This window comes from Lagopus leucura, unplaced genomic scaffold, assembly GCF_019238085.1.
Source record: "Lagopus leucura isolate 7727_CA_CO unplaced genomic scaffold, USGS_WTPT01 Super-Scaffold_73, whole genome shotgun sequence".
NCBI lineage: Eukaryota > Metazoa > Chordata > Aves > Galliformes > Phasianidae > Lagopus > Lagopus leucura.
In genome coordinates this window covers 63,812,087-63,829,974 of record NW_024962252.1, presented here as the reverse complement: position 1 = coordinate 63,829,974, position 17,888 = coordinate 63,812,087, and the positions used below count along the sequence as shown (strand labels likewise).

General features: G+C 41.4%; 2 protein-coding genes across 4 annotated transcripts in view; one reads left to right on the top strand and one right to left on the bottom strand.

The window, feature by feature from the left end:
* The window catches only part of RAB4A (RAB4A, member RAS oncogene family), a 25,512-nt gene extending 15,932 nt beyond the window's left edge, over positions 1-9,580 (top strand). The window contains exons 9-10 of one of the 3 annotated variants that reach the window (XR_006179790.1): positions 1,254-1,451; positions 9,394-9,580. The gene's annotated coding sequence lies outside the window, so the exon portion shown is untranslated. Of the gene's footprint in view, positions 1-1,253; positions 4,688-9,393 lie in introns of those variants that run through there. The other 2 variants (XM_042875623.1, XM_042875636.1) reach the window with 2 other exon arrangements.
* LOC122182391 (centriole, cilia and spindle associated protein) lies at positions 8,825-17,888 on the bottom strand. The gene is made up of 3 exons (XM_042875611.1): positions 17,539-17,888; positions 12,356-12,663; positions 8,825-9,408 (listed from the first exon to the last, which is right to left on the bottom strand). Exons 1-3 carry the CDS (start codon positions 17,816-17,818, stop codon positions 9,235-9,237), a joined length of 762 nt encoding a protein of 253 aa, XP_042731545.1. The 5' UTR covers positions 17,819-17,888; the 3' UTR covers positions 8,825-9,234.

The window sequence follows — 17,888 nt, the reverse complement described above, 5'->3', positions numbered from 1 at the left end:
ACAGCCTGCAAAGCACTGTGGAATCTAGTGAAATAATGCACAGTAGAATTAATTTCTTTGTTGTTTGTTTCTGTACTTCTATTGTCTGTCCACCAACGCACAAGCAGTGCTCCTTCTGAAATATTGATGAATTTTTACTGAGTAATACTGTGGATAACACTTTGGAATTCAGTATCTCTGAAATGCATTAAAGTTCAAATAGTTATCTAATGCACTGTAGGAAAAAATTGATAATTTCCATAGTATATTGAACAAATGTTATTAGAAACAAGAATATATAAAATGTATGGGGCACTATCTTATCCAAAACTCTTATATAGCATTTTTTTTTTAAATGCAATCTCACTAAATATTGAGACTGGAAAATGAAAGATAATACTGGATTTCAGAATTCCGCTGACATCTGGGCCTAAAACTGGCCCAGAGTGATTCTGATTCCTGTCTACCTCAAGTGGAAATACCAACTGGGGAACAGCAATATTTGCTGCTTAGGCAGTGTTGTTATCTACAGCATCTCTTCTTGGGCTACTGCAGCCTGTGGAGTAGGTGTAGTGCCCTAGAGATGCTGAACAGAGGAAAGGAATAATCTATTCCTCACTTCAGCATAATAGAAGAAGAGGGCTGAAAGTTGTAAAGCCTGATCCCAAGAAGAGCTTGATGGTTAGCCTTTCTTATAAAGAGTTGTTCTTAGATATGTTTCAGTATTCAGGGATATTATTAAGGGCTGTTAGGGCAGCCCTGCCCCCCTCAGTCACTAAAGAAGGTAATTAAGAAATTGCTGTGTAATTAAGTTATTCTAACATTTTCAGTCTTACTTTCCTAACTTGAGGGCTGTAATATCAAATGAAACTATTACTGGAAGTATAGTTACTACATATTTTTTGCCTGTTTCATTTTTATCAGTTTGGACAGTGTCCACCAGCATTATTCAAACTGCCAGCAGCAGCTTTGCAGAATGTTAAATAAAGCAGCGTTAAATTATATGTTCTCATATTTTGTTCTCTGTTCCAAGAGCTTAGCTCCCAATTAAATCTCAGAATTTTAAATAATGCATAAGAATCCTTGAACTGCTTTCCTGCCTTTTTTTCTCCTCATGCAGTAGCTTTCTTCAACTGAAAAACTGCTATGAAAGGGCATTCATTTAGTCCAATTATATATGGCTCTACAGCTGTCTACTGATCTTTATTTCAGCAGTTGAGTTTCCAAGATTGATCAGATGTAAATAAACAATGGAGTTCTTGTGTATTTTTCAGCTGTCCATACAAATGGTGTTTGAAGAAATAAAGCTTGAAAGCTGTGCAGTTTTGAAAACCATCTTTCTGCTGTGTACAGCCAGAGCAGACCACTGCTGACAGAGAGGTGCATCATGTGGTGTGGAGCAGGAATGTTCATGTGGCACAAGCCTGCAAAGGGAACCTGCTAACTCAGTGGGAAGTGTTAAAGTGATACCTGTATGTAAACGTTTTCCATTACCTATTTTTATTTCACCTTTAGTTGAAAGCATTACTATATACTGTAAATAATGTAACAGTAAATTTACAAAGCATGATATATATATATATATATATATGATGATAGAACATTGCACTACAACAGTTTAATATTTTATTTTTTTATTGTAGAAACTAAAAGTTAACTGAAGTAGACTTTGTCATGTTTGTTGCATAATAGTTTATATTTATGCCATGAATTATAAAACCACTGGCAGTGTCAGTGAGGGATGGCTGTTTTTCTCCCCCACACTTCCCCCCATTTCTTTTGCCACGTTCTGACAAGGTGTTTCTATGACTGGTTCTCAATATGGGGTTAGTTTTGGTTGCTTGGTTTGGGCAGTGCATCAAGTTGGAAAAGTCATTTTTATTGAAGTTCACCTGTTTTAACAAAATTCTTATATATCATCTTTTGAAGCACTTTTATCAAACTGTAAAAGTTCAGGAAAACATAGTTATGTTGAGAACATAAGTCTCTCAAATGGCTGTTAATTGATGTGGATTTTGAAATTTTTTTTTCTTGGTTCTGACGTTTTGTATAGCACTGGTGTCATGAAGATAGTATGTATATGTGAACAGAATTGAGCATCTTCTGTGTGTTTTGTACATCTGGTGTTGGGCATGGGCTTCCAGAAACCTGTCACAGTAGGAGTTCTATTAACCTCTGATTGCTAACTAAGCAATTGCCTGTAGAAAAATTGATTTCTGCTGAAATATGCCTTGTGAGGTACAAACTGAATCCAGGTTGGTTCTTCTAAAGTATCCCGAATGTATGACTTAGAATACTGGTATCTTAAACGTTTATAAAATACAATTAGGAACTTGGATGGTAAAGTTAGGCTTCAAAATCAGGAACTGAAGACTCTGTCTTGCTGGAGTCCAACCTTTTGAACTTCTGGGGAAAATATGGTACGTAACGCTGTCAACATTGCTTCCAGGAAACTCATATGAGGGAAGAAAGAAAAAGATGCTGGTGATGTAGTTCATTCTTCCTGTGAAACTCATCAGGGGAAACATCGGCCTTAGTGCTGACTTCATTTCTCATTCAAGCAATTCATACTTCCCTTCTGCCTTCTTATATGGCAAGAAGGAGATACGGGGTGAGGACTAGGAGTTCTGTTGTCATTGCTCAGCTGGAGACAGAATAGACTGGCAGAGGGCTTAAGCGTGAGGACAGAACCATGAGTAGTATGTATGATCAGGTAAGAGATACGGCTTTCATGTTGTCAGATAAGGAGCTGTGGAAAGTGTTTCTGGAGCTATCTGAACTCAAACTGTTGTTACAAGGGAAATGATAGTTCAGTTGTATGGATATAAATTGCTAGTGAGGATTTTACTTAGTTCCTTATGTAATTAGAAATTGGAAGTCTTTTTGGAAATGCAAGCGAATGCAAGCAAACACAGAAAATAGTTTATCTCATCAGAAAACAGTATGAAAATTCCAAGGAAAAACATGCTTTATTTTCTATATATGAGTATTTTTAAGGGACGCTTGTCAGGTACATATTTAAAAACTAAATCAGAAAACTGAACTGCTGCTGTGACTCAGAGGGCAGTTAAAGCACACAAGCAAACCAAGGATGATACAGAGAAGACGGTATTCCATCTTTCATAGAACTAGAATTGTGTGGAAAAAAATAATTGTCCTGACATTTTTGTTTCAAATGGATGTTTGTCTTAAAATGATATACCTTGGCCATCTCTGAAATAAAAATATGAAATAATTAACCCTAGACTTTTCCAGTACACAGTAAGTTTTTAAAAGACTGTAGAGTCCAAAGCCTTGTTAGAGCTTTCTGCTGTGTCCGATGTTATGCAACAAATCTAAATCCTAAATAACTAATAATAATTCTTCCCAAGGCATATTCTCTTCTTGATAAAATTCAGTGTTTTGTTGTTTTGGTTTTTTTTTTAGGCGTCTTAATTCTGCATTTACAGGGACATAAAAGAACTCTGAATAGACCTTACCTGTCAGCCATAATAACTTAATTTGGCTTCCACTACTCCAAAACCAGACGGAGGTACCAAAAGCAGTCCCTTGAAGTAGAGGTTAGATGCAGTTAGATGCAGTCTCTACCAGTCCAAATGGCCTGTTGTTCAACTGTGATGTTTTGCCATCCTCCTGAACTCTTGCAAAAATGCAGAGTGAAGGGGAATATGTCAGTTCTGAAACACCAAACCATTACTGAAATGCTGGAAAAAATAATAGAGGAATCCATTTCCCCTTCATCTAATCAGATTTCTTGGTACACTGATAAAGTGAAGGCTGAGCACTTACCAGTTCTGACATAGCACAGAGCTAGAGGTCTCCCCCTGTCACTTGAAGTGGTTGAAGGGGGGAGTTGGCACTTGATTAAAACTTACTTTTATTATTATGCTAGCAGTTTGAAGAATAAGGGGAGTGGTTATTTAGTTCTGTTGCTTCTGAATAGTCCCCTAATGAAAGAAACAGGGACTTTGAAGTGTGGTTGGTTTTTCCTGACTTTTAAAAAAATGCATTTTCTATTCCTTTTTCCTTTATGTACAAATTGGCTCTCTGTTTTATACTGGTTCATATGGTTAAGCAGCAGGAAGCAGTTTCATTGTTTGGTAACAACTTGTCTTACGCTGTCTCCTTCCCAGGACGAAGGAAAAAATACTTGCATTATAATCAGTTGACATGTTTCTACTATTTCTTTAAATATATGTTCCTGCTACCTTAGTGCAACTTAACCAGGTTAATGTTTTGTAGTCTTGTACCCCCGTGCTGCATCTCATTGACATTTTGAAAAGAAACCTTCTAAAATGGCAATTCCAGAGGGCAATACTTGGGAAGCAATACTGTAAGCAACAGTGTTTACTAGTTCTCCTCTGAGAATTTATTTCTAAAAATAAACATTATGCCCATAACAGCTGTGGAATCAATTTCAAGCTTTAATAAACCTAGCTCATGAAAATATTAAGTGAAAAATATGTTCAACTGCATATGACTTCTAGTGTAAAATTAATTTACCAAAGCAAAATGGCTTAATTTTATGTGAACTAATTCCAGGCAGCCATATCCTAGGATTTACTGAATACAGAGTTTCAACTCTTCCAGTCCCTTAGAAGATCTAAATGTCTTATTAAAATCTGTTTTGCCTTTCAGTGAGGCTACTGGCTTATATTCCATTTCATGCTTATATCTAACAAGAAATAAAGAGTCTTTCTTAATTTTTCTAGGGGTGCTACAGCATATTCTATTTATTTGTACTACAGTTACATGAATGAAGTCCCCAAGACAAACTGTTAGATAGTCAGGAAAAGAATATTTCGGCTGAATTTATAGTGGAGTTGGTGTTTGGGAAAGTACCAGCAGGTATGAGACTGGAGTACTGCTGGAGTGTATTTCACAGCAACAGAGCGAGGAAGTCACTGTCCCTGCTGGCAGTAGATTCCCCCAGGCCTCCCACTGCACAGGCAGGCCCCTGCCCTGGCACCCTGCTGCTTCCCCCCTGGGTTAGAGAGGAAGCAACTGCAAGGTGTGTTTTCAGTAGCACATCCTGAAGGAGGTCAGGGCTATGAAGCTACATCCACTTGCCTTGTACTTCGCTTGTCTGTCTTCTTGCTTCAGGTCACTTCAGCAGTGATGTCCCTAGAGCTCCTGGAATGCCTTATTTCAGAAGTGAGAAATGCTTTTTTAAAAGCTATGAGAAGATGTTTATACACCTTGAATCCTGTATTTGCTCTTAGAACTTTTCCAGACTAACAGGCAACTCAGGTTGAGAGCACAGCTGACCTCTCTGTAAGGAAAAGGTATTAAGAATTTGAGAGAGCACTACAGGCAGAATACAAATTCAGCTCTCAGACTGACATACTTGTAAAGAATGGTGTTGGGTAAAGAGTTGCATTAGTTACTTTTCTCAGAGGGAGGGCATAGAACCAGAAACCATAGTTTGTGCACAGTCTGTAAGAACCCTTTAACGGCTGAGAGCCAAAAAATAACAGTATAAGCAGCCAAGAGATGGTCACTCATTTTATTCACATATACAAATTGACACCACACTATTAAATATAGACAATACAGAAGCATTAAAAACAAGTACTATTAAAAACCTTAAAAAAAAACACCACATATTACTTCAAGCTTAGATGCTGTTTCCCCTATATTTTTTTTAAAGTGAATCCAGTGCTAACAGGAGCTGAGGCAGCTTCCCATTCTCTTCTACCCCTAATTTTATAGGTGCTATTGTCAAGGTGTCAAGTCAGGCTCTACATATGGCTTTGCTGCTGAGTGCAGAAAGTGAGCTGGAAGGTAAGTTGGCACATGCAGGTTTACTGGACAACTCCTCAGATTGCTAGCTTTTGGTCCTCATGGTTAAAAAAAAGAGAGAGTCAGAGACCTTTGTAATTCAGTTGCATGTTAAAAAGTTAGAAGGGCAGATATGTTCCCCCACATAGTGAAACTTGATTAATATGCATTAATCTTTGATAGAATTCTTCACCAGAAATTCAGGTCTGTTCCTGACAGTTAAGTTTGGCTCTAAATTAAATATCACCCTGACTATTTCAGACTTCCAGTAAAGAAATCTGGAGTTCATAGCTGCAAAGAGTGTGACAGCGTTGACTGAACAAGCATGCTACCGTACTTCACAGGGACACTCATATGCAGTTTTCATTGCAACATTTCACATTGTAAACACTAATCTATACAGCACTACAGTTAAATTGCAGCATTACATATTGTGCAGGTCTCATTTCATTTAGCTAAGTGCTTTCAGAAACTGAAAGGAGTAAACTTTCATGAAGACTGGACAACTGTGTATTAACCATGTTCTTACAAAGTTTTATTTGTACAACAGGTGTGACAAGTTTTCATCACTTGACTGAATTCAACAGTCTGTTGCAAGACAAGTCAGGACTTTAATTGATATTGTAAACATTCACTAAGTTTTCCACTTTTGAGCAAGTTAAATTTAATGCAAAACAGGCTATTCTATCAATCTATGAAATGCAGCTACAGCTTCTGTGTTTTAAAAAAAGACTTTCCATCAAATGTCATGTCAAAACACAAAAGTGGCTTTCCAGACTTTGGCCTGGCATATCAAATACTCTGCATACACAACTTGGAGTAATCAGGACTGTACTGTTTCACACAGTCTAAGCAAGCCTTCTAGTCCTTTTCTTTCAAAAAAGGCAAATACCAAATGTAAGAAAGCTACCTACTCAGCAGAATAATTTGCCCCTCACTTCAGGCATTACGTTTCTTAATTAAGATAGTAGCAACATAGCAATCAAGATTATTTTCAGCTATAGACCATTTGAAAAAGCGTGACTCACATAACCCAATTACTGCCACTACTGTCTAACAATTTTTTTTTTTCTTTTCTGGGGAACAGCTCTTATCTAGACAAGGATAAAAACGAGTATTTCCTCAGTACATAGCTGTCCAGATGGTGTTGAACATACTTCTAATGTTCTGCAGATCGTGACCAAGTTGGAGACTTCTCAGGCTTGGTACCCAGTATCCAAGGCAGAAAACTGTTAAAACCTTGCAACTGAAATCTAATAGGAAATGCAGCTTATCCAAGAATGAGTACTTAAGGCAGGATTCTTGGCTCACCCCATTCTCAGTGGGAACTCTAGAAACTGGCATGGAAAGTATGGCAAGACGAGTCCCACCAAGGAACCTGCTTAATGCAACAAAATGCAGAGGGCACATAGTTCATCTGCCAGTTACATGAAGTCCACAAAGACAAAGGTGTGTATGTATGTGGTGTTCCACACAACAACAAGGCTGTTAGGTACTACTGAGTGCTTTGATACTGTTGTTCAAAACTAGAGTGGATTTCTGAACTGAAACAGCATCAAAGCAGCTTAAATAGCTGCTGTAAGTATGTTTTAAATAGGAAAAATGGTATACAAAGAAATAAAAATCTCATGTGGAATAAAAACATCCTGTTGGATAATTTCACCTCGGTTTGGAATGCTGTTGTGAAATTTTAGGAAGTTCTAAACTGTGCTTTGCTGAGAAGTTGGAATAGTCATTCTTCATGGATCAGACAACCATACTTTCCGAGATTTAAAAGTGCAAGATCTCTGGTAGGCATCCTGAACATGAGCTGTTTGGATTTTTAAAGTAAGTTATACGCTTGAAAAATCAGGTTATAATTTCACAGACTCTAAAACTTCTTATTAAAGGTTTATTTAATCTTAATTTCCATCTTACTGATAGAAGATTAGAAGGCAACAATACTTTGTCTTCCCACAATTACTTGAAGATCAACAATCAGACTTCACTAAGCATTTTAACTGTCCCTGTTGCAGCAGGGGTTCTAGTCCTGCTGACTCAATGAGATTGGGTAGCGAAGCACAGGCTTCTGCTGCAGCAGTGTTAAGTGCGCTTCCTGTGAGAAAGGGTCTCATCTGTAAAAAGCAAGCTTTGAAACAGTTAAAGTAAGGTAAACAACATATATAACAAACACAGCACATCTGAACTAAACTTGAAGTTCATAACCATAGTCACCTGCCTAAAGCTCAATTTTCAGACAAATCATTCATAGCAGATTGAATTTTAAAAAAAATCACTGTGGGTTTGACAGACAGTGTATGTAAAAGAAAAACCTACAAAGTGAAAGCATCCAAACTCCATTATGTACTCTACTGAAGGATACCATCTCCTTCCTCCCCAGCTCTCACCACCCCTTATTGAGGAGTTATGCGCCAACCTTGAGGCAGAAGGCTAAGACTCCTCTACTTCATCTAAATTTTATCAAAAATGGTTCAAGTTAAAAGCCTCTAATTTAGCACACTCATACAGTACCACCAAATGGAATACATACCCCACTGAGCATAGATAAATATTCATAAGTAATAAAAAATAGACTTCACTAAACAGAAGCCAGCCTGCTCTGATAAACCAGCATTTACATGATTAAGCACAGAATAAGTGTGACCACAAGCTCAGTACAGTGGTGCCAAGTTGATACTCATAGAACAAGCAGCTGCTTTTTGAGCAGCTGTCAGATGATGATTGTCTTTATCAGTTATTCAGTGCAACAGGTACAGCAACAGCACAATAATTCTGCAGCTGTTTCTTGCTCTGAAAGTTAGTATTTTATTACAGATAAGCTTGAAAGCAGCAATGAAAATTAAGAATCAGCAGATTTACTAATTTTTTTTGAAGCTTCTGTATGCAGACAATACTTGGCATTTGTCTGTCTGAAGCATCCACACCCAATAGTGCTGCTTACCACACCCACTTGCCTTTCTGTTGCCCATTTTAATATATTTATTTTGGTACAAGTATTGACTTAATAAAATAAATGCAAAGGCACCTCCATCACACCTTTCAAGTTCCCCTTCCCTTTCCTCCTCCCATTCCCTCTCCCCAGCACCACCTCCTTGTGGTTTGGAGGACTTTAGATCTTTTAAAGTAAGGGGCAGATTATTCATAACCAATATCAATAAAATAAGAGTTTGTTTTGATTGCCAGTATGCAAAGCCCCCCTCCCCCCTCAAAACAAGTCAATTGAAACTCATTAGAAAGATTCCCAAAAGGGGAATTGTTTAAAAATTTGGGTAGCTATATTTAAAAGCCTCTTCAAATGTTATGGCTCCAACTAGACACCCCACTGTGAGGTAGGTAGCCAAGATAAAAATACTTTAACAAATATTTTAACAGCTGGAAACTCTCTATAAAAACCTTGCATAAATGGTTTGGTTCCTTGCACCAGTGTCCTGATATGCATAACTTCTTGTGAAGATGCCCAAGTTGAATCCAAATTCACCGAGCTCTGGCCGAGTAGCATCTCATATACTCTGTCATCCAGGGGTTATCTGGTGGGGAAGGCTTTATCCGCCAAGCTTTCTCTGCCTCTGCTGATCGTACTCGCCTCTGTGAAAGCTTCCTTTTCTCCACTTGTCTCCTGTTCTTTGCTCGTAGAGCGGATTCATGAATCTAGAAGATCAGAGTTAGCATTACAAGCAGGAAAATGGACTAGGAACCTCACAGCAACGTCAAGGGTCACCTCTGCTTCATCCCTACCCTCAGTGTGAAGAAACAGTTTGCTACCAAAACACCTACCTCTGGAATTTGCACCACTATCCAAAAGTCATGTGCATTTCCATTAAATAAATGCCTCCAATTCTATTCTGCATTTTTCTGATTCTGTGCTGCTAAGTATTTAAACATTCAAAATGTTTGTCTTAATCTTACTCTGACATTCAATAACCTCCTTTCTCATCTTGCTACTGTTTAGAATTCTTAATTATCCTTCAGTACACCCAAGCAACCCTTAACAATCTAAGCTCAGTACTACGATCAGTTGTTATAGACTCATTATAAGGCACTTAAGAGCTTCTTAATCTTCAGAACATGCCACAGAAATACGTTTTTGTGTTAAGAAATTATATAAATTTCCTTAACTATGGTCTCAAGAGCCAACCTCTATGCTTGCTGATTTCTATCACAAGATTTTAAGATCTCCCATGTCAGATAAGAGTAACAACTTGAAAATATTCAGGAAAAGTAACCTAACCAGGCAGTAAGTAGACCTTTGTTACAGAAGCATCACTAGTGGCAGTGCTGCCTGCATGGCTGAGATAACTGGAAGTGTTTCAGAGGAGTCGTTCCATTCACTACAATCCAGAGACCTGATCTTTAGAGTTCTATACCCTTCTTTCTAGTACAAGTAATAGTAAAAGTCTTTCAAAGCATCAGTTAATGCTCAAGTTGGACATCAACATATGTTAGGCTTCAGCAAAGCGTCAATCAGCCATTACCACCACTGGACCTAAGCTTAGTGATCCAGTAACAGCACCCATTACCAGGATGAGCAGCTTGTTTCAAAAGCTACAGGACCCATTCTCATTTCCTTAAGAGGAGAGCCATCCAGAAAGAAAAAAAGACTACACTTGAAATCCCTTCCAGAACAGCCCATTGGAAGTCAGGCTTCAGATGCCTTGGGTCATAGATTCAGGTTCTGCATTACTAGTATGACAAGGACAAGATGCTGGAAAGAGTGAATCAGTGTATCTTACCAGGAGAGTTCTAGAACTGAAAAGATCAGTTTTAGCACTCCAAACTTATCATTTCTTGTTAAATAAGGAAATGACATTTTAGAACCTAATTCTTTTGTTGCCCATGGCCATGTGAATTTTACATGTGCTGTTGTGCTAATATTTACATCAGCCCTGCAGTCCATCAGACACTGACAGCCTGCTCTGCTACCAAAGCTCCCCGCTGGCAACATGCTGAAACAGCCTGCTGGACAGCTTAGCAGTAAAGCACTGGGGCTCCTATTCCTGAAGACTGCTGCAGGAAGAGTTGCTTATTCACAGCCCAGCGCTATACCCATGTTTATCTACCTGCCTGTTTTGGGATGCTTGGTGCTAACTGCCTGCTGCTTTTCTCTTGTTCAGAATGCAGAAATACATTTTGAACTGCCAGTTTTGCTGGTAGCACTAAAATAGTCAGAAACAAGATAGCCAAGCATTAATCAGATTCTTAAAGTATTAGTAAAATGCAGAGAGTTCAAGACAAATAAACAGTTAAAAGTTACTCAGGTTGGACATGCCAAGCATCTTTAGTATTAAATGAAGTTACAGCAGTAAACCTAATGACAGTACTGTACTGTCAGACCTACCAACAGCTGAAGTATACTTCTCTGCTTTCCTCTGCTTCTCCCTCCATACCTAACCCAAGTTCTTGACTGCCATACGAAGATGTTAACTTCAGTGACAACTGCGTTAGCAAGGACTACAGATCACAGCTCTACCCCTGAAGCACACTCTACTAGAAAATGCTGATACCTGCTGTGACCAGTATGAATGCACATGTATGGGAACTGCTGAGTCAAGGCCTGAACCTCTGATTGATCACCTGAGGCAAGCCATGGGTCAGCCAGAGGAGCACAGCTGAAGGCAATTCACCTGTGCTGCTGGAAGGGGTGGTGCCTGGCTCCACCCCTCCTACACCTATTTAAGAGCTGGCTACCAGAGGGGAAGGATCTCTTCTGGAGATCACCTCTACTGGTGTTTTGTAAGTGAGCCCAGGATACAGGTAAGCTCTCTATCTATCCTCTTTTTGTTATCATTATCTGCTTTGCCAAACTCTCTAGTTTATTTCATAATTATAACATCTTAATATTCATTGATTATACAGCACATAACCAATACTCAGCCTAGAAGTGGCATCAATCACCTTTCATCCCATACCTGTCCTTTTCTTATGGCACTGTTTATCACAGCTGTGGGCAGATGTGTTCCTGCCTGATGAAACCTCCATTTCCTAGAGGTAGAAGGGTTCTATGCCTCCTAGAAGTTCGGTGCATTCAGTCCTCCATTGTATTCTTGTACCTACAGGCCTTTAATGTGGCAACTACTATTTCATTTTGATGAGGAGAAAGAAAAGCCATTTCTGTCTCTTCAAAACAACTCATTTGCTGTTTTTTCCAAGAAAATGCTCTGTTACAGACCCAACTGGATATGATGGAAAACTGCCCATTTCTGGGAAACACTTCGGAAGATTCTGCAGCACCCCGAACTAGGCATCCAGACATGGGTTGTGATACTTTGAAGGCCTTTTCACACACGAAAACGCCACAGCCTAGAAGGGCTATCTGAAGGAATTCATGTACAGTCTCAATCACAACTAAACCTGTAAAAATGACACCAGTTCAAAGGAACTGAGTGGAATAAGCCCCTCGCTTCATTCTGGCACAACTGCAAGCTAGTATTTGTAAGACACTATCACTACAGCAAAACACAGAGGCTGCTGAAAGTCTTTACAGTTCCCCACGTGATCACAAATAAAAGAACCTCTGAAAAGTTTTTATTTAGATATTAGCAATGTCTTTTCCAGGCACTAAGTCAGTTCTCTCACTTAAAAAGCAGCTTTTACTTACTTCATTCACTGAAGCAGAAGCACAGACATTGTGAGTTTTCTGGCTTCCAGTATCTGTCTGTCTTTCTCCCCACCCATAGAGAGCAAATGGATGTTTATTCTCCTTTGGTCCATCTGTCTTTTGAGGACTTCTGGTTGATCTTTGATCATTACGACTGGACAAGGCACTTTGGCTTGGACGTCGTCCTGTACGGCTGGTTTTATCTGCATCCTTCGTGGAAGTTTTATCTGCTTCCTTTGTGGAAGTATGTTCTACAGTTTTTTCTTGCTCTTCTTTCTGATTCTTTTCTTGATCTTGTCTTTCTTTTTCTGAAAAAAAAATTAAGTTCTGCTTTAAGTTTCAATGACAACATGATATTGTTCAATCTGCACTGCCCCTCTCAGTGCAGATCTCAAGATCTCTCAAGAAAACTGTGCTTTTTTTTTTTTTAAGAAAGAAGTCATTAATTCCTTAGCATTAGAGGCATGCCTTGCTTAAATGCTTTCACTCTTTAGCAATCAGTATTTTTAAGCCTGTCCCTCAATACATCAGCTGCCACATTTAAACACACCTTTCACTAGTGAGGCTACAGATGCCTAATAGCTCCAAGCAGTGCTGTACATGCAGTAAGATTGTTTCCAGTGCTCTCCTGTCTTCACTGTTTCATCCTTCTATCTTTCAGACAGCAAGCAGATGGACTGCTAAGTAGCAAGTAGATGCTGCCAGCCAGAGAATAATCTCTCATACTATAAGCTTTGACTGAAAGAAGTGATTCCTTTTCAAACTCTCTGATTATTCATACAGGCATCGATTGTTTGCGTGCAGAGGAAAGAGGAGTATGATGCTACTGGTTATGGAAAGATTCCTGCACTGGTGTTGAATGAAATAATCTAGTTTAAGGCTAGCTTACATATTGCAGTGTTGACCACAGACAATAACAAATTTTACTTAAGTACTGTCATTAAAAGCAGAAGGACTTGCCCATCCGTATGACACAACAAGGATCATTCATGCTAATTGCTTTGATTTAGCAAATCACTTTCATGCATGAGCAATCTGACACTGCTTTAGTTTCATTACAGCATCCACCCAGCTTTGCCAGAACAGACATAACCTACCTAGCACACTGATTACCAATCCAGTAGTGCTTTTGATCCTTGCAGCACAGAGGTATTCCCTTGCAAAAGCTTATTACCCACAAGTTTCTCTATGCTGCCACTCCTAAGAGGGGACTGGTTAGGTTCTCCTTCTGCATGTCACACCACTGGTTTGAGCACTTTTTTGAGCACTGCAGTGATATTTCAGAAAGACACTGAAGGCAGGCATATTGTTGTTGAATCTGATAAGAGTGCTTTTGTTTTGGTATGTCAAATCTTGCCTTCAAGGAAAAACCTTCCATGTCTACAGCAGAACAGAGATGGCATTTAAAGCCTTCAAATTAAAGAAAAGAGGGGAGTCTCCATGATTGCATTGGGAGCATAGCTTTAAGTTATTACTTCAAGGCAACAGACAAGCCTGGATACAGCTCGCTCAGATACAGTCCCAGCTGGTGCAGAAATGATGAAGCCAACTTGTCCCAAAATAGCTATAAAAGCATATGACTAAGTGGCATGCAGAATCTTGCACAGTCTTGCAGTAAATGCTGTATACCAGAGTATACTTTGGCACCTTACATGCACCTGCTATTACAGCAGGTATTTTAATGAGCTCACTCCCACAGTTCACATATATAAAACTCAGAAGGTACAAGGTGGATGCTTTAAACAGCCAATTACATTTTATATCTAAGCTATTTTGCTAGGCACTCCTTGCAGCAAGGAGAAAAGCAGCAGTTGATAGCAAGGGAGGAACCAAACCCAGCTACTCAGGAAGCCCAACTGTCAGCAAAATCTACCTCCTTCCCCCATAGTGTGCCAGCTCAGGCAGGCACTGCTAAATGCATGCTGCGAATAGAACAGGAAACTCAACTGACTTGCTGGGGCATTACAGGGATTAGCCAGCATAGGGAAAAAGCTAGGAACATTTAAAAACCGCATCATGGATGCTAAACAGAGCACACTAGACAGGAGGGGATTAAGTGCTTAGCAGCAGAACCAGGCTGCCAGGCCCACCCAACACAGCAGTAGAAAGCTCCTGCCCAGAAGAGGTCACTTGAGTCCTCCTGCATCACCCAACTTACATAACAGCTCCTCTCCAGTGGCCTGAAGAGGAGCTGAGGGTGCTTTCCCCCCCCATCTAAAGCTGTGCATGCTCTACCAGGCTGATGAGACCTCCAAGGCAAAGGCTCTGCTGACTTGCTGGAGGTACCAACCTTCTGGTCAGATACACAAGTCTGAGAGGTCAGTGCTACTATCTTTACATAGAAGTGTTTGCCCCTTACTACCTCAGGTTTGGAAGCATTTTGTAACAAAGCAGGAAACACTAAGTCATCTTGACTGCTTCCAGTCATCTCGAGAGGTACCCTGTTCAAACACACCAGCTCCCAGAACAGGTACCATACAAGCAGTCTCCTACACACCATGACAGCTTGAGCAGGTCCCAACTGCGCAGGTCCTCAAGGCCTGAAGAGGGGCACTAACTGACTATAGCTGGGCAGAAAATAGTTACTATTTACTACAGCTGAAACAGGCTGCAGCAGCATTGCTTCAAGATCAGTCTCATGTGAGGCACTGGCACAATATCTGAGTGACCAGCAACACAGCAGTTGAGTTGATTAGATTCACCAGCTGAAGAAAGTTGTACCTAGCTTGACTTGACAGCAAAACTTGTTTTAACCCAAAAGACACTGAAGTATCCTTGAATCACTGTAAATTCCTAAAGTGACACTGTTAGTCTTCTTCTCCAGCATCAGCCACCCCTCCCGGGGCAGCTGGGTCAACAAGCATTCCTACAGCATCATGACAGATCAGGGAACAAGTTTGAGACTGGGTCTTCTACCCAGATGCACTAATCCAGTCTATTGTGTGGCAGCTGTTTTGACACAAAGTTGTCACTGCTGTCATTTAAAACTTCTGTATAAAGTGCTATGAAGGCAAAAAAGTCATAAGGCTGGAAAGATGGCCTAATCCTGGATGTGTGTGCAACAGTATCATTTCACAAGGAGCAGGTTTGCTTGCAGTACTGCTGCCAAGAGCTCCTGTCATTCACTTACCAGACCATGGGGTTGACAGCTTTGAGTATGTGTCAACTAGACCAGTTGATTTCGGTCAGGATTTTATTGGATCATGTCCAGGCCTAAATGCATTCTACAGAGCAGTCCCATCCCATCCCGTCCCGGCCCCCCCCCCCCCCCCAAGTGTGAAGAGCAAGAAGGAATTAAGCCAAAGTTGCCATTCAGTGTGCACCTTAATATCTTTCAGATACAGCAAGGAAAGGCAATCATCCTATTTGCCATCTGAGGGGTTCACGCTGGTAATAATTTAGAGCAACATCACTAAGCCTTGAAGTTAAGCTGCAAAATAATAAAACCAGCTTTGTATACGGATAACAGAAGCTTTCAAGAACTGCTGTCAGTGCTCTTTCACAGGTCAGAACTAAGTGGAAAAAAAAACAGGTAATTGTTTCTTGAAGAAAAACACCGCATGTGTGATTTCAGCAACATTACTGCTGGCCAAGCACATTCTGCCACAAACTAGCAGAAATCTGGTTCCCTCCAGGAGAGAGAGAAGCATCAGTAGCCAGGTAACAACCCACCCAGGATGCTGCAGCATGTGGGTGGGTGTCAGATTCAGAAGACAAAAAACATCACTGACATTAGCACACTCACTGCTCCCACAGCATTTCAGTGTAATTAAGTCCTTTCAGAAAAAAAGCAGTCGAATAATGAAAGATTCACGGGGTGGTGGTTTGTATGTTATATCCTCTGTGCTTTTTAATTATGAAGTCACTGAACAAAAGAAAATAGCACCTTCATAATTGCTTAATACCAAGTCGCTTGATTTCTGATTGTACAGTAAGCTGTCCATGAGTATATAATAAATTTCCACTTAATCCAGCTGCCAAACCTAAATTGCTTTTAGATCTTCTGCTAAAGCTTTTAAAATACCTGCAGAAAGTCACTCTGCAAAGACATGAAGATCAGATACAGGTTTTTCCTTCCCATAGTAAATGGGAAGAACCTCAGAAAGAATCAGGTACTCTCTTACAGCAGCCACAAACCTTACTACTGCTGCCTAAAGCCTCCGCGTTGCTCAGGTCAGTACTGCTGGCTAGGATAAGCAAAGGTGAAAAGACATCCACACAAGCCAGAACCAGACCACGCACACCATTACTAACTACAGAATATGCTTATATGAGCACATCTGCAACTAACAACTTCTTACCTGCTGCTAAAGCAGACCTAAATGGAATCAAGCTACCAAGGAACTCCGGCCTGGTCTCATCCCACTGAGCTGCTGCCATCACTGCATGGCTTTGGAGGGATGGAGTGTTTTACCCTGGCAGCCAGCATCTGTGTGTACCTCAGCTCCTTCAACTCGAACAGACCTTGTTCTTAAGAGCATCCCTAACCACTCCTGTCGTCTTGGCATTTCCTCCCAACACTGAGGAGTAGTGTGTCAGCTCAACAGCATTTTAGCAGGCATATGACAGTCGGGTGGCACACAGGCCCACGCTGCTGTGAGGACTGCAGCTCTACACTCGCTCAGGGTTACTGACTCACTGCAAAACCAAGACCACAGAGCTCAGGTATCAGCAGGGACCCAGTGTTCAGCAAAGACAAAAGAATGTCACACGCAGGTCCAGGGAAGCAGTAACATTATGTGCCAGTCACTGGCACACAGCCTAGCTTGGTGCTGCCGCTTTCGCCAGAGAACCTGCTTATATAATTGCAGGGATGCGCTGCTCCCATGGCAACCGTTTACATAAGCGGCTGTGAGTCAGGATGAGTTACCACAACGCTCTTCTTTAAAGGGACGCCCAGCTTCTCAGCGTTGCGGGTCCCTGAGGTTCCACAGCCGCAGCTCACGGATAGGCTTCTCCCTGAGAAGCTCCCGGCCCAGATTTCTCTACAGCACACAGAGCAGGACGCGCAATACTCTCGCCCTATTCGCTGCACGCGGAACCCCAAGCAGCTCGCCCACATTGCGGCACCACCAGGGTCGGGCCGGGCCTCCTCCGCCAGCCACGGCCACGCACCTGACCCGGCCGCGCCTTCCCAGGGAGGCACACAGCCACAGCCACCCCCGCCAGCCCCCCGCTCCTACCGGGGCCGGCCCGTCCCGCCTCCGCCGCTTCCTCCTCCTGCGCGGGCGGAGGGCTGCCCGCTCCCGGCGGCGAGGGGGACCCGGCGGTGCTGCTGCCGCTGCCGCCGACGCTGTCCTGCTCCCAGCCGTCCCACAGCCAGGGCCGGTGCGCCTGCTCCAGGAGGCGGCGGCTGAGGCGGTAGCGCAGCAGTTCCAGGTAGCAGGCGCCGCACGACTCCCACTTGGGCTCCTTGAAGCGCTTCATGTACTCCGTCTTCACGCGCCGCGCCGGCACCACCATGGCGGAGCCGGGAAGGGAACGGGAGCAGAACAGGCACGAAACGGCGCGTAGCGCTGCGCCGCAGGCCGAG

Coding starts and splice junctions, on each gene's coding strand:
- LOC122182391 (XM_042875611.1), bottom strand. CDS start 17,818: ATGGTGGTGCCGGCGCGGCGCGTGAAGACGGAGTACATGAAGCGCTTC. Junction 12,664..17,538: donor GGCGGGACGGGCCGGCCCCG/GTAGGAGCGGGG, acceptor TTTTTTTTTCAG/AAAAAGAAAGACAAGATCAA. Junction 9,409..12,355: donor CTTCTGCTTCAGTGAATGAA/GTAAGTAAAAGC, acceptor CTGATCTTCTAG/ATTCATGAATCCGCTCTACG.